Source organism: Brassica napus, chromosome A3 (assembly GCF_020379485.1).
Source record: "Brassica napus cultivar Da-Ae chromosome A3, Da-Ae, whole genome shotgun sequence".
In the NCBI taxonomy this organism is placed as follows: Eukaryota; Viridiplantae; Streptophyta; class Magnoliopsida; order Brassicales; family Brassicaceae; genus Brassica; species Brassica napus.
In genome coordinates this window covers 19,885,305-19,907,556 of record NC_063436.1, presented here as the reverse complement: position 1 = coordinate 19,907,556, position 22,252 = coordinate 19,885,305, and the positions used below count along the sequence as shown (strand labels likewise).

Below are 22,252 nucleotides of genomic sequence, written 5' to 3'. Positions count from 1 at the left end.
TATACTGTTTAACAAGCTACACATTAGATGTAAGTATGTAACAGAACAATGTTTGACCAAAATGTGCTTACATAAAACACAAATCAATGGGTCTATATAAGCTATTATTCAATGATTGAACGCATACATCTAATTGCATCCAAAAAGTTATAGTTTATAGGAAACTGAGTCATCTCTACTGAACCATACAAAGAACATATATGAATACGTAAAATAAAGAAAACATTAAACAGAAAGAAATATGTTTAAATGCCGCTATAAAACGAATTTTTCTTCGTTGTATGCTTTGATTAGATGATCTCAGTAAAGAAATCTTCGGTGAATCTTGTTTTTTGTCCTCATTATAATCAATGATCATCACTCCAGGTCTCTGAGGCTCTCACTTGTCAACCAGAGCTTCTTCTGGACAATGAGTATAACATTGTCCGAATCTGAGGTTGCCTTTGTATCAACTGCTTCCCAATGCAAAGCCTTGAGATACTTCTTCACCAGATCAACTACGGATTGTGTGTCCCTTATGAGTATGAACCCACTTGGACGAAGTATACGATCCATCTCCAACAGCAAATCCTCTGCGCTGCAACCTCTCTTCTTGATATCAGAAATGATGTCCCAAGCATGGAGTAAATCATAAGTCCTAGGGTAAGTTGAGAATGCTTCACACCTGCAGCATAATCAAATGATAAAATCATATATGATACTAATGGAGATTTCGATTTTAAGTGACGTTAAGGATGAAACTGACCAGCTATGAACAGCACCCATCAGGCCTCTGTCGTATATAAGTTTAAGCGTGTTGGGCCCGTCTTCAGGAACAACATTCATAACCCAAACATCTTTGTCATTCAGAGCAGCAGCAAAAGAACCCATGTTTGCTTTCATGTCCATTATGTTCCTCACAGTGTCTGATTGAATTGCAGGACTCAAGAGATCCCAGTAAGCATCTACCCTTTGCTTCCAAGTTTCCTGTATGGTGGAAACAATAATATAAGATGACTACAGTTTCTATAGCACTAAAACTAAGATCATCCGCTTAACTTACCATATCCTTCTCAAACATGTCAGTGGAGTATCCAAAATCAGCTAGCCGAGGTGGAGGAGAGGTTAATCTAGCTGGCCATGGAGACAATCCACTTCCCTTGGTTTTGTGGTCATCTAATGAAATTGTAATGTTTCAGTAAGCATATGCTATATCACAAACATGTGAGGAGTAAGTAATGAAAACTTACGGTCACTGTATTGAGTAATGCAAGCTTCCATGTTGACACCATACACAGCATCAGGATCACTGTCAGAGTTGCATAGAGGAGGCTGAGTTCCAGGTTCTCTTTCTTGATAACAGTCGTTTGTCATTGGTTTCTGCCAAATCACAGTTTGGTTCCTTTTAGCAGCAATGGTCCAGCACATACGCTCCACAAGAGCACTCATCTCTCTCCATATCCTGAGATCCTCCTCGTCTTGTGCGTATGCTTCCGGAGATGAATACGCAAAATAGCCACCAGGTCTCAGCACCCTGTCTAGCTCGAGAAGAAGGATACCGTCTCTCTGAAGCCAATCAATACGGCAACGTGAACAATGTGCAAGCTCAAAGGATCTGCTCGGGTATGGGAGCCTCTTTGTCCCTAGAACGCCGAGGTAAGCAGGAATCCCTCTCTCAAGAGCAAACTGGATTTGGTTCTGATGCACATCGTTTGGTGCCAAGGACATGGTCATAATATCTGATGCAAGAAGATACCCACCGAAACTTGCAACACCACAGCCAACATCTAGAAACGTCCTAAGTCTTCCTCCGTTGTTCAAAATGTTTTTGGGAAAGTTAAGCATCTGCATAAGTTTCGAGAATCAGTAAGTTGAAGAAGTGCATATAAGATCTAGTCACAGTGCCCTTACATTGGCCATGGATGCAATATACTTATCAGCACCATAGTGAAAATGAGTGCCACCACCAGGGAAATTGATTTTGTCTCCTTTGACAACCATCCAGTTCTGGTCAGACTTCTCATGGGCAAGGTGAGTATGAGGAATGTTCACTTTCCAAACTTCGTCTCTGCTTTTCGGCCACTTGATCGGAACCTACACAATATCAAAACATGTCAAGAAGACACCGACTATAACCAAACAGATGTTGTAAAGGAAAAAAAAAACTTACCTTATAACCAGGAGGAGGAGGAATCAAGCAGTTGAAGCGCCTCTCAGGAGGAGGACAGTGGCGTTCATAATGCTCCATCAAAGACAAGTCCAGCTTCAATCTCATTTGGTAAATGAGGTTCCTGTCTAAGCAAGGGATAAGCTCCGAGTGTCGATCATCACACACCTTTTGTAAGAGAAAAACAATAATTAAAACCACACTGTCTAATCATAAAAACACTCTAAAAAAGGGTGCAATAACTCACAGGGAAGCTTCTTGGAGTGAAGCCGTTGGCGTCATCGTCAACATAAAAGGAGGTAGAAGCGTCTTCCTTCTTGGTAGCATCATCATTATCACCACCCAACCCAAGTTTCCTCCCGTACTCAATAGCATGGCTAGTGGAGCCAAAGAAGAGGTAGACAAAAACAAGTACAACCGCTGCAACGCAGAGCAGAACAATCACTGGCTTCTTCTTATTCCCTCCCTCTGTTCTTCCCCTCATTGCCTTCCGCCTTTCTTTCTTTTATGTATTAAGTTCCGAAACGTGAGATTCTCTACAAAACAAACAAAAAGGTTGAAACTTTATTAAAAAACAATTCACTGAAATTAAACTATTAGATCCTTTTTTTTTGATTCAACGCCATTGCTAATCTACACAGTTTGATTCTAAAAAATGGATCTGATAATGAGAGCAATGAGGATTCGTATCAAACGATTCACATTGGAATTACAAAGATTCCTAATTTGATAATCAAACGATTCGACAAGGAGAAACAAGGAGAGGAGCTCACTCACACAGTAGCTCTTAGATTTGGAGGGACGAACAGATCCAAGATGAATAGCTTTTAGAATCGAGAGAGAGAGAGAGAGAGAGAGAGAGAGAAGAGGAGATGGGAGTGAGAATCGGATCTAAGGAGTTTGGTTCGTTCTATATTGGGAAAGAAAAGAAACGAACTTTCTTCTTCTCTTCCTTGCTTTTTGGTGTGGTGGTAGCAGCAGCTGCAGCCAGAGCGAGAGTTCGAGTGAAGATAGCGCCACTGTCGTTAAGTTTAACCATTTAACAATTTGCTTTGCATTGAATTTTAATTACTACTCCCTTCGTTTTTTAATATAAATTGTTTTGAATAAATTTTATGTTCTAAATTATATAATATTTTTCGATTTTTTATATAAAATTTATTAACAGTTTACATGACCAATGATAATATATCTAATCTATTAAAATAGAGTCCTATTTTTTATCTACCATTTACAAGTTCTCATTTATTTTTGGACTTCCTTTAGAATAGCACGTGTTTGGACATAGAAATGTGTTTGGTTCCTTGGATATCTAATCTATTAAAACAAAGTTCTATTTTCTATCTACTTTTAACAAGTCATACTAGGATCCTCTAAAAAAATAACATATTTCATTATTTACATTAATAATAAAACAAATATAAATATAAATTTATTTTTAAATATAACAAATTATGTTGAAAAAGAATCTAACAAAATCTTACCAACTTTCTAAATATTTTTATAAAATAACACTTAATTAATTTCGTAAATACTAATATAACTTTATAATTCAATGTTAATTAAAAATTTATTATAAAACAAGAAAATAAAATTCTATACTATTTTATATATTTTTAGTTATATTATATATTATATTAAAATAGAAGTACTATATGAATTAAATATGGGTAAATTTATCTATTTTATTTTTAAAATATTTTCATTTAAATAAATTATCACTCATCATCAAAATGTATTTAAATTCGTAAACTATATTATATTTTTTAGAAAAATAAATTTATAAACATAAATTCATTAACATAGGTTAAACTATTATATCTACAACAACTTTTTTTTTTTTTGAAACTCTCAACAATATATTGTTTAAAAAATAATAATATACAAAAATATAATAGTTTATAACTAACCTTTAGTTCATATACTATTTAAAAATATGTTATTAGAAAACTATAGAATTTTAATTATTCATTCAAAATATTAATGACAAATCAAATTTTAATTATAAATTTAATATTTATATTAATTATAAACATATTCTGAGAGATGTATAAAAGTTTTACCGAAATTAAAATTATTTATATAAAATAATGTATTTATTTAATAACAAAACAATTTCAAAAATCATATAATCTCCCACCTCAAATATAGTTGTATAATTTTCTAAACAATTTTGACAAAATATAAAATTTAAAAAAATAAGTATGCAAACTTAAAATAATAATGTTTTAAATTTTTCAAAAGGTATAATCATAGATAATAAAGAATAACTTCTTGAAATGTAACACGGAAAAACAAACTATGTTATAAAAATTAAAGTAATCTAATATTTTGAAGTCTTAATTTAATAACAAAAAAAAATTAATATCATAACATCCAAAAAATATTCTATATCAATAAAATTTACTAAAATAATATGATGGATGCTACCATGTATACAATTTACTACAGTAATAGGTTTATATTCACAATATATAACACTAAAATTAAAATTATATACTTAAAATGTTTATAATAAATCAAAAGTATACATTCATAAGATGAAAAATATCCGCACGAATGTGCGGGTCAAAATCTAGTTTTCTATTTTATTATTGATTGATTTGTGGTTAGGTAAATAACTAATGATGTTTTTGTTTAAAAAATATAAGAAATTAATGATTTTTTTAATTTGTGTGTGCAGTTTTAAAATGACTTATATTATAAAACAGAGGAAGTATTTTTTTTTTAATTTAATCGATCTTTTTTTTTTTTTTGTGTGTGTTGTGTCGGTGATCTTTGTGTGTTGATTTGATTTTTAGTTATTTATTTTTTTTAATGTAACATGAATTGATTTACAAGACGAGCTTTTATTTTTTATCAGCTCTTTTGTTTGATGATTTATTGCCTCTGGATCGATTTACAAGAAGAGCTTTTATTTTTTATCAGCTCTTTTGTTTGATGATTTATATTGCCTCTGGATCTACGCATTTTTTTCTTTCTGATGATCTTGTTGTGACAGAGTGAGTGAGTTACTAGGGAAACCAATTTTCATCATGTGAAAGTGTAGTCATTACACTTGTCCGATTGTGTTTTGGTTGACTTCCTCGCAATTTATTATTCTTAACATGTTGTGCTATATATTTTCTTACGTGTTACAAAAGGAAAAAAAAACTAAATATTTTCTTACATATATGAAAGATGAAAAATTGTTTGAAATATCGTAAGTTGAATATTACTTTTTAAAAATACATTCAATCAAAAATACCATAATATTATGTTCAAAAACTAGTGACTATTATTTAGGAGTGGGTTGAGTTTATAATACATAATTTTTAAATATTTATAAATAATTTGGTATGGTTATTTTAACTTTTTAATCACAAACCTAATATATTTATAAAAATAATTATAAATTTGAAAATTTGTATTCAAAGTTGTACACAAATATCATTATACATAAACAATAGTGCAGTTCAAATTCTACTATCAATTAATAAATTTTATAACTTTGCATTATAAATTTATGGAATTTTTTGTATACATAATGATAATATAAGATCAAAGTATAACCGTCTTGCCTAAAACAACAAAACATTTACAGAAATCCACCTTGTCTATATAAAACAATAGTGGTTATATGTTTTCCTTGTCTGCAATATGCGTGTGAGCCGGATAAATGGTGATACACTATACCTCTAACAGAAACAACTGTGCTAAATGTTGTCGATCGTGGTCAAGTATCAATATGATTCACATAAAGTAACAGAAAGAGGGTTGTAGATATATATATATATATGGAATTAGTTAATTTGACAAGTCATAGGAAATTTTAAAATACCAAACAACATAGTTGTTTTACCAAAAAAACAAAAAACAAGTTGAAAAAAGAAAAAAGGTTGTAAAACCTTAGGCAAACCAGAAAAATGTATAAAAGTTGCTAGCAGAAAACAAGAAAAAAGAAACTGGGGTTATCAGATAAATAACGCTTAAATTACAAGTCACATGCTTTCCGCTTTCCTTTTGCGTCCCCAAGAAATGTACCTTGTCGGATTCTAGCCAAACTTGGAGGATAATTCATAAGAACTGCGGGAGATGATATGCATTTAGAACCGCCACCAAGATGTTCCTTCAATATGTGTTTATTTTCTCGCAGAATATTGAAGTTGTTTTCGCGGTTCAAACACATTACAACTTTTTTCTGCTCGTCTGCCAAGAAACTTATCCCTCGAGGAATCATATCTTTTAACATATCTCTATATCCATCAAGGCCTATAACTGCTAGAGACTTATTCCATGATCCAGTACTAGTTGTCACCCATACTTGTAGTTCTGATGAAGATTCATCCTCACCCATTAACCACTGATAAAGCGGTAAGTCCAAGAGAAGGATGAGGAAGATGCAGACACTGAAACGTCTCTTTTGAAAAATCAAAACCTAGTATGAATTCAGTTTCTGGCCTCACCATTCGCATAGCAAGCCAATATGTATTTCCCTTCATAGATATGCCATGACAATAATCTGGTAGATACCAATCAGTAGCCGTACCAAGAACTCTCCAGGAATCAGAGGTGAAGTCATAGACCTCGCAGACTGGTAGTATATGGTTACGATCCACCCTCAAGATTTTGTATTGCTTGCATGAGGATTTGTTGTCGAAACCAAGAGCAAAGTAGTCGGTGTCCTTGTATCTGTCTCTAGGTTTAATCCACTTGGTTTCACCTGAATACGGATCCCAAACCACGAGTCTATCGTCCTCTGTGCTACATAGCAATAAGCCATCGCAGCGAGACACGTTACGTATATCGACTTGTGACGAATTGGAAAGTGGATCTTTAAGGTAGAATGGATGAGTTGCAACCTTAACAGATGGATCATGGAGATTGATCCTTACTAAGTGAACCCTAGAGTTCATCAACGTGATACACAGAGACTCATCCTTTGGTGCGTTCGCAGAATGTTTCTTAACAAAGCTCTCAGAACTCAACATAATGTTCCATCGTTTCGATGTTGTTCGGAATCGTGCCAGAGGTGTATCCGGAACCTTAGAGAGTATATTCTCTAACAAATCCCTCGGAAGGCTTGTCAACTGCATAAAGACTTCTGATTAACTGCGTAAATAAAAAAGTTCTAATAGCGTAATATGAGAAGGGGAGCTGAAGAATGATGGGAAGGGAGAGAGAGAGAGAGATCCAAGGAACACCTATATAGATTTTTTTTACATCAGAAAACCTAATAATATATATATATATAGAGAGAGTATATATCTAGGTTTCCTATCTTGAAAATTGAGCCAAGAAAGACAGTTTAACTTATGTGAACCAGTTGTCCAAAAAAAAAAATTTATTTGAACCAACAAGTATTTGATAATGCCAATACGATATTGTTAATTTTTGTTTTTAAATCGAAATTTTTATTCATCCCGATAACCGGGGATTCAGATTTGTTTACAACCTCGATTTGAACAAAATTTCTCAATTCTAAGTATTACAACCTAGTTTCGTCCACCCATTAAACCAAGCACATTTCGCTAGATCGTTTTTATTATCTTTAGGAATCGGTCGCCGTTCTCAACCATCAACGATGACCAAGTGAAATTCTCCTCGTTGCTTCGGATGCCGGAAATTCCTATGTCGTCTCCGGAATAGCTAGCGACCGATGAACACCTCGAAGCTTACAAACGTTACTGTCCATGAAGTGCTAGACGAGCAAGAGAGGAAGGTTACCCTTACCGAGAAGTCCGAGAAACCAGCTAGACAACCTTCAATGCCGCCACGAACCAAACAAAAAGCGAGATGACCTAACTGCCACATCCTGCCCAGAATACTCCTAAACCTACAAGGAAAGACCCAGAACACCACCATAACAGATCAAGCGAACTCTTAGGGTTCAGGAGGCGAACTAAGACCAAATGTTGACACGGAGACGGTCAATGACTCTCCCGAGAACCATCTCCACATTTGTGATCTCCGAGAACCAAAGATCAAAGTCTAAGTTGTGAAACCCATGTACCGGTGTCAACGGACAAGTAAATGCCGATGAAACAAGGAGTACAAGCCAAGTGATAAGAGGCCTTTTAACACCCGGAAGGACTATGACGAGTGCCTTGACAAAAAGATCCGAGATAACGAAGCAAGAAGCAAGACCCGCAGCCTCCAAAGGCCATAGAAAACCTTCGAAATCCACCGGTGAACGGAGGATACATCTACAAACCTCACCCACACGAGCCTAAGGAGAGCACTGCACCAATACCACTTACGTACCAAGCTGTCGAAGACCCGCCTCTGAGTTGAAAACCATAAGAGACCACCTAACTAATGAGAACCAGAGCTGTACCTCTCCGACACCGAAAGGGGCACAAACTCTAAACCCGAGAAGAAGACTGAAACCACAGCCCTAGAGCGGCGGAGACCACCACGAGACAGGAGCGGAGCTTCAGCCCTTCACTTCAAGCCAATGGCGGAGAGGAATTGTAGATCTGAAAACTGAAAATCGATCTACTCCCATCTCAAAAAGCCGGCTCCTCCATGAACCACCTCTTCACGAACCTCACCGAAGCTTGCAGCTGAGACGTCACCGGCGATGAGCCCTTCGCGAGCAGAGCCTCCACCGATTAGAACCTCTACACCAGAACCTGCGATATGTCGGAAGCGAGTGGCCATGGAGAAGTAAAAAGGAAGACGAAGGAAAGAAGAACGAGCGCATCCGGCTACAGCCGTCACATTCACGCGTTCACCGGAGCCTGAGCCGGAGCAAAGTTGAATATGGTTTGTATCTTCGAGAGGATGAGGAGGAGAGTCTTTTTTTTCAATATCCATTTCTTAATATTTCCTCTGTTTCATAATAAATATCATTCTAATTTTTTTTCTTCTTGTTATACAAAAAATGTCACTTTGCAATTCCAATGCAAATTATACTTACTTTCAGCCGAAAATTAATTGTAAACTGCATTGTTTTTATAAATAATTTTAGTTATCTCAAATACTATTGGTTAGAGAGGTGTAATTAATAACAGCTTACATATAGTTCAGTCACTTTCTTAATCCGTATGAAATTTGTCAAAGTAACACTTATTTAGAAACAGAAGAATGATATTATTAAAGTTCCTAAAACAACAAGAATCTTTTAGGCAACGGGTGAAAAACAAAACCATCTTAAAAATAGAACTTCACTGTCGCATATTAGTTTAGCGGTGCTTAATAGGTAGGTTATTTAAGCTTTCTCACTTAAACCCATTCCTAACCAGTGGAGAAAAGGTTCATTCATGCTCTATGTCAAAACAAAACCACAGTTCAGCAGAGTGAGTGGAAGTACTCTTGTCAAACTATCCATCAATCATCTCCTCTAAGATATATAAGATACAGTGCGCTCGAGTACTTGGATGAACCATTACTTCACAAGAGAAACGTTTCCATCACCACCATGACCTCCTGCACTTTCACTGGATCTTACAAACTTTGGAGTTGCAAATAACGTACTGTATATATGAATATGAAAAGAAAAGAAAAACCTTCAGAAAATTAGCAAACTTTGGAGTTGAAAGCGTTAAATTGTAGAAGAACAACGACCTCAGGGAATGTCTAGGGAGTGGCTCTCCTAGTGAAACGCTCATTATGAGAAATTACTAGTTGCATAACTAAGGAAAAATTGTGATATTCTTAATATAAAATTATTATACGTGATATTAACTTGCTGCCACATCCAACTATGCTTTCATGTCATGGGTTGCTATGCATAATCATTTGTCCATTAGTGATCGTATGGTAAATGGAATTAGTACATCAACACAGTGCGTTTTATGTCTATTTACAATGGAGCCAAGATATCATATCTTCTTCAATTATGCATTTTTGGCACAAACTTGGGAAAATCTGTCTCGTAGAATTTTAAAAGAAAGATACACAACGGACAGAATTCTTCTTTATACACTAAGCTACTTTCTCTGATAATTAATTTGCTAGTTAATTAGTAGCAACTTTTCCTTTTCCACCATAGTTGAACTTGAAACCAATTTAGAAAGTTGAGTAGTATCTTACAATACTAAAAGTTCTAAATAATCAACTCTCAGCATGTCCATATCGTTTAAAAATTTTCCAGTCACATATTTATATTTTGCCATGTCACTATTGTTTTTGTCGTGTTAAGATCAAAATTGGGCTGTCATTACTTTTCTTTACGGTCCATAGCAAGCCCAATCTCACCCAACCATAATTTCGTCTGGAGCGTACGAGTTGATCATCCCTGACTCTTCCACCTCGTCTTCACCTTCTTGGTTGCTCTGTAATATCTGTTACCGCTTGCTCCTCTCGATCAATCAATGACTTTTTTTAATATCTTAGTTATTGTGTTTGTCCTACCTTCCTCTCTTTTTCCTCATATATATAAACAGCTTCATCGAGTCTTACTTCAGAGCAAACCCGAAAGTTTCCATTGTTTTATCGTCAATTTCAGCCGGAGACATCGTCGTTTTGATATCCTGCGTCAAAGTCGCCGCCAGAACGTTATAGGATAAACAAAAAAGGATTAGCTATGAAATACAATTTATTTTTTTATTAGTTGAAGTATGGTTATTTGTATAGGTAATTATGTTTTTATATACAAAATATACAAAATTAATTTTTTCTCTAATCTGTGTGCAAAGATCCAAAGTGACACTTAAAATTAAAAAGAGAGAGTACTACATTTTAATCAATTTTGTTGGCATGGCATCCAATGTTTGTCGGCTAATTATTTCATCCACAACGCAATATAGGTTATAGTTAATCACTTGTCATTGATTATACTCGAAGTCGCTAACTACTCAATCTTGGAGAAAATACATACATATCTTTTGAAAACGTAACATCTAATTAATAGGAGTAACCCTCGTAACTAACTACAGTATAACCTTTTTAAATTAATATTCTATAAATTAATATACACTAAAAATCTCTATAAAATAATATAATTTTATAGTCTCAAATTGAGTTTTTGGTTCAATTAGTATATCGGTAAATTAATATCTCTATAAATTAATTAAAAAATTATAGTTTTAGTATAGTTCCAACATTATTAATTTATAGAGTTTTCACTGTAGCTAGTTTTTATAAAAAGTTAAAGAGCTTCCTAGCCATAATATTTGCACCATTTGACTTTATTTGGCTGGGCTTTATATCTATATTTTCGCTTTATTTATTTTTAAATCATTAAATTTTACCAGTTATGTTGTAACTTTATTTTTAAAAGTGAAAACCCATATCAAGTTTCTATTAAATATACCAATCATTTTTTAACTTTATTTTTAAAGTTACAGCAAAAAACTAAAGCAAAATTGTTTCTTATGTATTTTGGTTAAAAAACCTACATCCTTCTTTATAGGCGGTAAAATCTGTAAAATGAAAAAAAAAATCTATAATATCAAAGAAATTAGATAATCATAATAAATACCATCTAAAAATATTTTAATTTAATTTTGGGTGTTTTTTAAATTATTGAAATATTTTAGACAACATAAATATTATTTAAATATCACATTTTAAATAACAGTAAACTTTGATAATATATAAAATAATTAATATAAATGATTTTAATTGATAAATATAATTATTTTATAGATACATTACATATTTTATTTTAAAATATCTACGACCTATAACTTACAACTACAACACATCTAATTACAACAAAAGTTTTTGCAAAAAAGTTTACACTAACAAGTAACAACTTTACCGTTACAACCGACTTACCTACAACCAAACTAATACAACTAAAGTTTTACGGACACTGTCGAACAATTAATTAATTATATCCCAGCTAATAGTTCTTGCTCCCCTCCAGTTCTCACGAATACATCGTACCAGAAGTCCATCTCACTGTCGAAAACCATCTCATTTCCAACGGAGCCTAACTGCTGAAACTCTTGTTGTGTCTCATCATCAAAACCAGTCACTTCAAGATTCGACGCGTAATTATGTTCATCTTGACTATATAGCGCCTCGTTCCAAAAGCTCTCGTCGATATCTGCTCCAAAATTTTCGAAAGAAAAACAATCTTGGTCCGCAGTACTGATGTCTCCCAATTTGTTATCCATCTTAGCCTCGTTGTTATGGCCTTCGTGGCTCATGAGTGTCACAGAAGAAACCTCATCACTTGTCGAAGGTGATGCCGAGAACAAGCTTTCAAAAGAAGGGTTTGATGAATTTCCAAGCTCCGATTCACTTCTAGTACTGTTCAGTTTCGCCGCTGCGGATGGAGATTTAGGTTTAGTACCCTGCTTCTTATTGCTGCTCTTAGGTTTAGCGGGTTGGTAATCTTCGAGTCTTTTCTTCAAGTGAGTGTGCCATACGTTCTTGATCTCATTATCCGTTCTTCCTGGTAATTTTGCTGCAATCGCTGACCATCTAGAGACAATACCAAGAAAAAAAAGGAATTTTAATACAAATTTTCCAAAAGAGCCGATAATTGTATACTAACTTTTATATAATAGTGGACCAAGACATGTTTCTTGTGATGATCATTATCGTATGTGTTTTGGATGTATGTAAACCGTATATAGGCATACGTGTATAAATTCATATGTAAAAACAGAAGTGTGTAAAGTAAATATACCTATTGCCAAGGACTTGGTGCAAGCTAATGATAGCATCCTCCTCTTCTTTGGTGAAATTGCCTCTTTTTATATCAGGTTTTAAATAGTTCATCCACCTAAGTCTACAGCTTTTTCCACATCTCAAAAGTCCTGTAATTAGTAGTTATCATCAGTGTTAAGAAATTTTATAAAGAGATTTAGGAAATTGGACTCCACACATATATATATATATATATATATATATATAGCTTTTAATTTGTTCATACCAGCTTGCTTAGGGAGGGCTCGCCAGTTACTATGACCATGTTTGTGAATAAAAGAGATCAAGATTTGATCCTCTTCAGGCGTCCATGGACCTCTCTGTAACCCCATTTTCTCGCAGCATGGAGCTCTTCCCATCTTCTGATGATGTGTTTTGATTGCTGGTGAAAAGTTTGAAGTTTTGTATTGAGTATAGGATCGAGAGAGATTGTGGTGATCAAATGCTTATGAGCTATATGATCAATGTTGTTGATGAGCCTGAGAATTACTGCCTTATATGGTTTTGAGTATTTATACTGCATTTGTCAAAAGGCATGTGCGAGAATTCAAAAGCATTTGGTAAGCCTCCCGGAAGGAGATGTGTGAGAGAGAGATGATTTCTTTGGTTAGAGGCACAAAAGTCAAAAAGTATGTACATATATTATATTGCATGTGGGAATCAATGGGTGTGATTTTTCTAGTGACTGCAAAAATATATTTAAAATAAATAATTTATTTGTATATATAAAAAATGTGTGTAGAGTGTGATGGCGAGACATGTGGACCGAGTGAAACAAAGTCACCGGGTAGACGCACGAAGTGCGTTATAGCGAGCCCACACGTATATTTTGTAGAAAATCAACGTTTACGATTATATACGACAAAACAAAAATCAACGTTGGGTGGATTATATGTTGACCATAAAACACTGTTTGTTATATCTACTCGTAAAAATTCTTTTTCATTTTTCCGAACAAAATTTATTTCGTAATTTCTTAACTTTTCTTATTAAACTTTAACTTTGTTAAATGTGCATGCACACAAAAGAAACTTCTTTAACCTTGGTTGTAATCTTGTTTAGGTTAAACATGTCAATTTCTAGCAATTGTAATGTATATTACTATTTTGATACAAATTGATATGGGTGATATGACCACCCTCACCAAGCTGTAGCTCCGTCACTGACTATGATGCCATGTCCTTGTTTATAAAAGACTATACTTGAACTGACGAAATTTTATTTCTGACTAAATATAATCGATAATACGGTTTTGATTGGATTTTTATCTGGAAATATAATGGTTTGACTATTGGTTTGCAGTTAATTTTTGTTAGTCTTAACTAAGTGTTTAGAATATCTTACCATGCTACATCATCCACCAAAATTTGATAATCATACGTAAAATAAAAAGATTGGTTTTAGTTACTCTTAGCTTTGAGGTTTAAATTTTGATTAACTATTCAATCTTTTTACAAAAATCTATGAATTATATGCCTAAATTTGAAAAATATCATGTATATAAATAACTTCCATATTTTTTAAATAGTACATGATATGAAAATTTTAAAACTTAATTTGACTGCAATATTATATCCTCCGGACTATATTTATACCTTTTTTGAAAAAGAAGCTAATTGATTTTACTATATTTATATACTTTAACGAATCATTATAGCACAATGATTAATTACTGTTTTAATGTTATTATAGCTATAAAATATGTTATAAGTAGAAAGTAATTTGCAGTACACATTGCTTTTTCGAAATTCTGGTAAAGTCGCATGTTTCGAACAACTTTTTTTTTTGAACTTTATGTTTCGGACAACTCTTTTCAACAGATGTCATATTAATTAAAATTATATATCATTGATATGTTTGTTTAAAATAATCTTATAATTTTAATTTTTATGATATAACCTAATTAATTAGTATTCTAAATTTTACCTAACATACTTTTTATTTTGAACTCATATCTGAATTGGCTTTGAAAAACAGTCACCGATAGAAATGTAAGTATTTTCTTAAGTTAATCTATCTTATTATAAGAGAAATATACAAAACTAATTTTTAGTTAAGATCTGATATAAAAAATATTACTGAAGTTATAACTAATTCTAGAAGTAATTTCTTTTTTTCTTTTTTTTTGACAAATTCTAGAAGTAATTTCATCAAAAGTATTTCAGCCATTACTTACATTTTAAAACATTTAAATATTTCTTATTTTACAAAAACAATTATACAAAAATTAAATATTAATATTTATATAACTAAACCAAATTTATAAATATTACTGAAGTATTATAAATAAATTATTTGATTTTATAATTCATTTCATAAAAATATAACGTCTTATACATTTAAATTAAAATAAAATATCCATTATACATCATTATTTTTTTTTTGAAAAATATATTTACAATAAATAATTTAATTTATTTGCATATACATAAATTACCGGGTAGACGCACGAAGTATACATCATTAGTTACAATAAATATAGTGCATAATACATTTATACAAAAGTAATCAAGATCTTTTAGATTTTTATATTTACTACTATTATTATTTAAATAGATTAAACATTAAAATTAAACTTTCATTGAGATAATAAATCTGCAGAATCTAGTAACTCCTTAAATGTACACAAAAAAGTTTGTCGATCTGATTTCCGCGGCGGTTTCTTTTGGTGTTTGATACTCCGTCGCTCAAGCTTTTCCGGTGACGGTTCTATCCGGCCGGATATCATACTCCGGCGTCGCATCTTTCTTCGGTGGACGGTCGGCTTTTGCTTCCGGCGTCTTTACCTTCGGTAATGGACGGTCGGCTTTTGACTCCGCGTCACACTCCCCGTTCGTGTTGATGGCGGCTTTTCATCAGGATCTTCCTGATTATGTTCGATCTACGGTTCTTGTGTCTCTTCAGTCTGATTGACTCTCTTTCCTTCATCCTTCGTCTAAGGTTAAGGGATCGATTGAAGTCGATTATGGTTTTTTGAAGCGTAGATCTGGTGGTTGTTTAGGGTTTCTTCTCCGCTGACGGCGGAGTTCCCTCTCGCCTCCTCCCTGCTACCGGTGGACGAAAGTGACCATCATCTTGACGCGTGTACATGCATCGCTGGGCGACCGTACGCGTGGTGGACGTCGTGTCACTCTTCTCCTCAACGGGTTTCTTTGGGCTTGACGGGCCTTTAGTTGGTTTGTATAGTTTGCCTTTCTGTTGGGCCGTTTGTGTGTAATGTTTTGGGCTCTGTCCTTTTGGACATTGACCCATTAATAAACTTTCAGATGGAAAAAAAAAAAAAGTACACAAAAAAAAAGTAAACATAAAACAAAATAAAAGATCTGACCGGGCGAAATAGCTCATGTAACATAATGCAAGTTGACTAATGTGTTCACACACACTTAAGTTGATTAAAGTGTTACGGGTCAACGAATGAGGCCTACGGCGGGTTTCGTTTCAACAAAGCTATTAATTTTTTTCCTGACTAAAACATAGCTACTAATTGGCATTAAGGGTGCACGTGTACCCGTTATTATATTTATGTTTTGATATTTGTGAGTGAATTTATCATAATAATGCTAGAATAGATGGTAAAACCTAAGTTAGTGCACCCATAAAAAACGATGCCTTCATATGTTTTTTTTTTCTTTTATTATCAGTGGGTGCTCAGTTCATAAAAATCCCACTAAGGAATTAAACTTTCTCCTATGTTTCCAAACTAAATAAAGTTATGGAAATTTTTTTCTTTTTGCTTAAAAGTTATGGAATTTTTTGATGGGATAATAATCGTTTACTTCTTTTTGGACGTACTAAGTAAATGAAACACCGATCAACTAAATAATTAGTCAAATTGAGTAATGACTGAAGCTATTTTACAAATAATATTTCGCTGCACTTTTTTCTTGGCAGGATTGTCTGTCTACAACTCGTTACTCAAGTGACGAAAACAGAATTGATGTGTTTTGTTCTCAAATGTTATAGACAAAAAATACCTCTTGATGCTTGTAGCTGGCGAAGATTTTTTTCTCTCTTTTCAATTTCCGAGCTAATTAATACGATTTGTATACAAATGTTCGTTCGCTGCATTGGTATATACGTAATCTGTTTGTGACCCTTTCCTTTTTTTGTTTTTGTTCTTAAACCCCATGCTTCCAAACTAGCATATATAAACACCGCTTCCTTTAGTGTGGACGCAAACAGTTTTGAAGTACATGACAATATTGGTTTCATAATGCTAATTAATTAATGTTAGACAAAAAAACTAAAGAATGATCACTTATTTCATAATGCTAATTTAATTAATGTTGTAAAAATTTGTTTCAGAAAAATAACTTTACAATATTTTATTATTTAATAAGAATAACTTAAAAATAATTAAAGTTATTGATGTCACTTTATCAAAAAAATGATAATCACAAAAATACATTTATGATATATTTTAATATTTTAGCATGTATGAAAACAATAAAAGAAAATATTTTTATTTTGGAAGCTTTTAAACACATCTATACTATTACTTTAAAAAATAAATTTGCTTATTTTTCATGTTTTCCGTAAATTTAGCATGAGTCATTAGTTTTAATAAACAATTTCTGATACATATAATTTCATAAATAATTATATATATATATATTTTTATTAACATATACAAATTCATTCTGACTCTGTGAACCAAACTGGTAATTATACATCCATGTGAACTATGAAAAACAGTTATTTTCTGACATTACGTAGTAGATTATCCGTCTTTGAATTCTCCGTCCGAAGTATATGAATGATCTCTGGATTTACGATACATGCTTTCAAAATCTTAATGTTTTCCAAATACATTTCAAACGCTGGTTATTCTTATAGTTTTGAAACCATCTCACCAATTGAAAATAATCTGTTGCAAAAGTAACCTGAAACTAACATAAAATTTTCATACACTCCGTTCCCTATATTAGTGCATCCACTTCTACATGAAGTGGTGAAAACCATAACATTTCTTGCCCCCAGAGGTGTTTTATACAAAATTATTGTTAATCGGATATAAGAGTTTATTTTTTTTTGCATGGCCAAAACAACTTTTTTTTTGTTACACGAATATAAATATTAAACACTGTTATGAACTCAAAACACCTAACTGTAGTCCTCTCACTTTCATGATACTAACTATTATGTATAGTAATCTAACATTTTAAATCATCGTTTAAACTTAATATTCTAAAGATAAAATAGTATCCTAGTTTTATATGTTCAGAAATTGTCTTAACATTTATACATATATTTTTTATTCTAAATTATATGTAGTTATTGAAACTACTATTTAAAATTTAAAATAATCTTTTTGAAATAGTATAAATGTTTGTCATTATTAACTGAAGCATGTACATTTTTGAGTATTCATATAGAACGATACTGCTGGTTATTTTGGGTTTTGACTGTCCCCTTACACAATTTTTTCAAATTTTCACACTATTGATATAAAGAAATTTCTCGGCCAAATAATTTTGATGTATTAATAGTAAAAAAATCATAATTTCTTTTTGTAATTTATATTTCGTTACCAAGTACTTGAAATAAAAAATATGTTGGAAAAGGAAAAAAGCTCGGTTTAAAATAAGTTTTTTTTTCTAACGGATGCCCTTATAAATCATATCTAGCTTTTCATTTAAATGGATTTATAAATTTGGTTTAGTATTATTTTCTATTTTGAAATAAATATTATATCTATTAACTAAATTTTAATTTTTAACTGAAACAAATATATAGGTACAAATAAAATTTGGTAACTATTCGGATATTAGCCACAATTATTATCGTAGCTTAGTCTTGAAAGTAGCTTAGTCTTGAAAGAGAAACCAAAAATAATCACAGCTAGGCGATAGTCACAAAGTTAATGTTACAAAAATTGTTGTGACTATTCGAAGTTATTGGTCAAATAGCCAAAAAAAATTGGTTTCTAACCACTAAAAGCTGTGAAAGACTCACTTGTGATGATGAGAAACTACTATAACCAGTTTTTCTTGTAGTAAAATTAGAAACTTTCATGTAGGTCTCTCAAGTTTGTGAAAGACTCACTTGTGATAATACTCTTTAAAAACTCTCAGTGCAGATGCTCTTATTCTTCTCGTTTTTTTCTTCTAATTTTAAATTAAAGGCTTTAAAAAGACATCTAACATTGAAGTAACAGCTGGTGTCCTTATTCTTATTTGATTATTTGATCAGCATTTGATAATCCTATGACTACAACCTATGACTTATATGAGAGAAAGAGAGAGAGTTCCTTAGCCAAAAGTTGAGGAGATATATATTTAGGTTAACAGCATGAAGACAAAGAAAATCACATAAAATCTATAAGGAAAGCCTGAAAGGTAAATATACAAAATGAGCCCCCGTTTCAGTCAGTTTTAACTTTGGATTCCTTCTTGGAATTGTTGAGTTTATGCTTCATTGTCACGAAAAATAGCAATGCTCCTACTACGGCCAATGCTTTGATGAAACGTAAGAGCCGTCGAAAAAACTCATCACGTCCGAACAAGGCAGGGTTTGTAACTGCGTGATCCGCAAGCTACACAAAAGGCATTATACTCAGCCCTCACAAAGTACTAGTCTAAACTTATTACACATGGGCCTCAAGAACGCACCTCACGAAATTTCGATATGGTTTGCTTAATATGCTGCTCGTCAAAATTTGAATTATAGAGATTTTGAGCGCCTTCGTATATTGTTTCATTAAGGATCTACGCACACAAAACCCAGAGAAACCCAAAAACAAGAAAATATGAGACCCGAAACAAAACAATTGGTCTTTGAGAAGGAAGCAATATACATTGTTATTACCCTTTTGAATTTGATATAAAGTAGTCCAAATTCTTCTGTGTCGATACGTTGGTTGTAGAAATCATGATGTATCGTTGTAGCAATGCCTTGGTGTAGAAGCTATATAACCACAAGGAAACAAATTTATTTGGAATGAAACCAAGACATCCATAACTATAAGAGTTACAGCTCAAAATAGAAGGAACTGCACAATTTATATATTCAGGCAGCTACGTTGTTCTGAATAGATTTGGTTCAAGGGTTTTCAGGGTTTTTAAAATAGTTATGGTAATGTTAATGGACTCGTAGAAGGATCAGTTGTATTTGGAGACGATTTGAGACTAATCAAATGAACCTTGCAGTTAAATAGATATAATAAGAGAGCAAACTAAGAGTTGGTACCAAGAAGAAAGCTCCAAAGAAGCTGCCATAGATGAAGATAAGTCCACCAAGCGTCTTCACCATGATACTAACTGCCATAAGATGCTTAATCTGATCTCCTGAATACCCGAACTTCGGTCTCCAGTAATCCTCTGATCCTTCCCAATTGGATCTGAGCTCCATGTAACTAAATAACAAAGAAAAAAAAGAGACAAAATCTCAATTTGAATTCTAAGCAAAGATAGTGCCTGTGAAAATATAAATAGAGAAAAGGGTATTTAGAGGAAAATAGATGTGGTGGTTGATGAGTTTTACTCATGCCAAGCAGAGAGGAAGAAGGATGAGGCAAAGAGTGTTCTTCCAATAGTTTCCACATGAGGGAAAGTTGCAACTTTTCTTCCTAAACTGTTCACTTTTCTCAGCACAAAATCCATCTCCGATTCTTGATACGTAGACTAATGAAAAGATTATGATTCAAAATAGAACTTGCAAATCGGTTCCTCTTGTGGAAAAAAGTGGATGCACTATGAACGTTCTTAAGCGTTTTTTGAACTAACGAAAAAATATAGACTAATTACATAATGAACAAGAAAAAGTTACTATTTATGTAAGATTTTAATCTGATGTGTATAGCTTACTGCATTGACAACTGTAATAGTATAGTAGCTGCACTCGTACATATCTATATACTTGGCGTGTTGTCAAGTAAAAAGTAAGACTTAATTTGAAAATAAACTATTTAGATCACAACATAGTTATCCAATTCGAACATACAAACAATGGTTGTAACAGCTCTTGATATTTGTCTTAGCCTTTCGACACTTGGCTATATGACATGCAAGACGATGGACACTTGTTGTAGCAGTTTACAACAAAGCCAAATCATTCGTAATTAAATCTTTACGTGCAAGAAGAATGGATCGATGGAAACAACTCATAGAAGATTTTTGGTTAAAACAAAAGTAGAGACAGTGATGAGGTAGGAGATGTGTATTTATTTTGGTGAGGAATATCGTCAACAAAATATTTCAACATCGCTAGCTCTAATCAGAGCCCGGTCCTAGAAAATATTAGACCAGAAGAATTTTTTTAAAATAGGCTATTCTCTGAGACTCAACCTTGGTTAAAGATAAAAAAGAAATTAGGTTCCACATTTTTACCACTAAACCAAAGGAAATTTTTGAAAATTTGTGACCAAAATTGTTCTTATAATTAAGCGACCGAAAACAATGGCTTTTTTTGTTTGGTCCAAAGGGCCAACTCTGGCTCTAATTAATGCAATGCTAAGTTCTAGAGATCGATCAGGTTTTGTTGATTCAGCTTGCAACTCAAATTCTCTCAACTGTCATTCCTTTCGCTATCAATTTGAGCGAGTTCACTCAGGCCAATCAGCTTTGTTACCGCGTAAATGCATATTAATGTATTTAATTAACTAAAAAAGTTGTGATTAATTCGCAGAACTTGACGTTGATCGTTGCTCGATTATATTGGATTGATGCATACTATCGACAACCTCGACGAGGCAGAGAAGAGTGAGGAGAAGGAGAAATATGGTGACAAAGCCCTACATATCGAAAGCCAAAGCAAACTGAAATGTGAACTTCACAAACTCCCTTACTTTATTTCGGTAGTTCCCACCCTATAATACTTAGTTTATAGATATTATTATCATAGAATTCATATAATTCGTAGTTCTTAATATAATACTTTTATCTATACATATGTGATTATTCCTTTTAATCAAGAACTTAATATACTAAAAATTATGTATTTCCAAAGCAAAGTGCAAAAGATTATATGCCTTTGAAGTCTGAACACTCCAGCTTCACGTAGAGCCATGCTCTCCAAAGGCAAATACACAGGAGCTCTGTCTCCAATTTCTTCAGTTTGGATACTTTTTGATTCATGGACATCAGGACATGTGCCAAATTAACCAAATATACTTCACAATCCTAAAACAGAGAGATACATAATTTTGGGTCCATAGTTGAACAAACTAAACAAAGTCGACGAAAGTAAGTAAGTTGTGTCCAAAGATGATATCAAAGAGTCGCCCTGGGACATATTATCTTGTTAAAGGTTGAACACGGTACAACCAATGACATGCTTCTGTGTCAAAGTCGTTGACCAATGCCACGTTAAGGGTTGAACACAATAACACAAATTGCAGTTTGTGTTTCTCTTCTCTTTCTCACAAAGTGTGTTACACGTTTGTATCTTTTTATGATTAGATAGGTCGTACGTTGGATAATTGGATTTTTTAATATTCATTCGGTTTATTTTGATATTTTCACACTGATTAAAAATAATTAAAATACATTTATATTCTTATTATTACATTTATTTAACAAA

The 22,252-nt window shown here is 32.9% G+C and overlaps 3 protein-coding genes and 1 pseudogene across 5 annotated transcripts; all 4 read right to left on the bottom strand.

The window, feature by feature from the left end:
• Positions 1 to 87: 87 nt before the first annotated feature.
• LOC106389657 (probable methyltransferase PMT1) lies at positions 88 to 3,207 on the bottom strand. Of its 2 annotated transcripts, none has more exons than XM_013829976.3 (8): positions 2,924 to 3,207; positions 2,394 to 2,682; positions 2,150 to 2,314; positions 1,891 to 2,073; positions 1,230 to 1,824; positions 1,043 to 1,155; positions 746 to 966; positions 88 to 664 (listed from the first exon to the last, which is right to left on the bottom strand). In XM_013829976.3, exons 2-8 carry the CDS (start codon positions 2,628 to 2,630, stop codon positions 358 to 360), a joined length of 1,821 nt encoding a protein of 606 aa, XP_013685430.1. In that variant the 5' UTR covers positions 2,631 to 2,682; positions 2,924 to 3,207; the 3' UTR covers positions 88 to 357. The 2 variants fall into 2 exon arrangements, with proteins under 2 accessions (XP_013685430.1, XP_048632535.1); XM_048776578.1 differs by having other exon boundaries at positions 2,920 to 3,154.
• A 1,713-nt stretch (positions 3,208 to 4,920) lies between these two features.
• Positions 4,921 to 11,287, bottom strand: LOC106384584 (annotated as a pseudogene).
• Positions 11,288 to 11,673: 386 nt separating this feature from the next.
• LOC111214203 (transcription factor MYB15-like) lies at positions 11,674 to 13,229 on the bottom strand. The gene is made up of 3 exons (XM_022716608.2): positions 12,960 to 13,229; positions 12,714 to 12,843; positions 11,674 to 12,505 (listed from the first exon to the last, which is right to left on the bottom strand). The coding sequence occupies exons 1-3, from the start codon at positions 13,090 to 13,092 to the stop codon at positions 11,908 to 11,910; spliced, it is 861 nt and encodes a 286-aa protein (XP_022572329.1). The 5' UTR covers positions 13,093 to 13,229; the 3' UTR covers positions 11,674 to 11,907.
• A 5,651-nt stretch (positions 13,230 to 18,880) lies between these two features.
• Positions 18,881 to 20,489, bottom strand: LOC106442339. Of its 2 annotated transcripts, none has more exons than XM_022717674.2 (5): positions 20,216 to 20,489; positions 19,922 to 20,087; positions 19,541 to 19,639; positions 19,345 to 19,440; positions 18,881 to 19,268 (listed from the first exon to the last, which is right to left on the bottom strand). In XM_022717674.2, exons 1-5 carry the CDS (start codon positions 20,332 to 20,334, stop codon positions 19,098 to 19,100), a joined length of 651 nt encoding a protein of 216 aa, XP_022573395.1. In that variant the 5' UTR covers positions 20,335 to 20,489; the 3' UTR covers positions 18,881 to 19,097. The 2 variants fall into 2 exon arrangements, with proteins under 2 accessions (XP_022573395.1, XP_022573396.1); XM_022717675.1 differs by having other exon boundaries at positions 19,922 to 20,052; positions 20,216 to 20,333.
• Positions 20,490 to 22,252: the final 1,763 nt, after the last annotated feature.

Coding starts and splice junctions, on each gene's coding strand:
- LOC106389657 (XM_013829976.3), bottom strand. CDS start 2,630: ATGAGGGGAAGAACAGAGGGAGGGAATAAGAAGAAGCCAGTGATTGTT. Junction 2,074..2,149: donor CTCCTCCTCCTGGTTATAAG/GTAAGTTTTTTT, acceptor GATATTGTGTAG/GTTCCGATCAAGTGGCCGAA. Junction 1,156..1,229: donor CATTACTCAATACAGTGACC/GTAAGTTTTCAT, acceptor CAATTTCATTAG/ATGACCACAAAACCAAGGGA.
- LOC111214203 (XM_022716608.2), bottom strand. CDS start 13,092: ATGGGAAGAGCTCCATGCTGCGAGAAAATGGGGTTACAGAGAGGTCCA. Junction 12,844..12,959: donor AGCCCTCCCTAAGCAAGCTG/GTATGAACAAAT, acceptor TACTAATTACAG/GACTTTTGAGATGTGGAAAA. Junction 12,506..12,713: donor CACCAAGTCCTTGGCAATAG/GTATATTTACTT, acceptor TATTGTCTCTAG/ATGGTCAGCGATTGCAGCAA.
- LOC106442339 (XM_022717674.2), bottom strand. CDS start 20,334: ATGGATTTTGTGCTGAGAAAAGTGAACAGTTTAGGAAGAAAAGTTGCA. Junction 20,088..20,215: donor TTCCTCTCTGCTTGGCATGA/GTAAAACTCATC, acceptor TTTGTTATTTAG/TTACATGGAGCTCAGATCCA. Junction 19,441..19,540: donor TTTATATCAAATTCAAAAGG/GTAATAACAATG, acceptor TTGTGTGCGTAG/ATCCTTAATGAAACAATATA.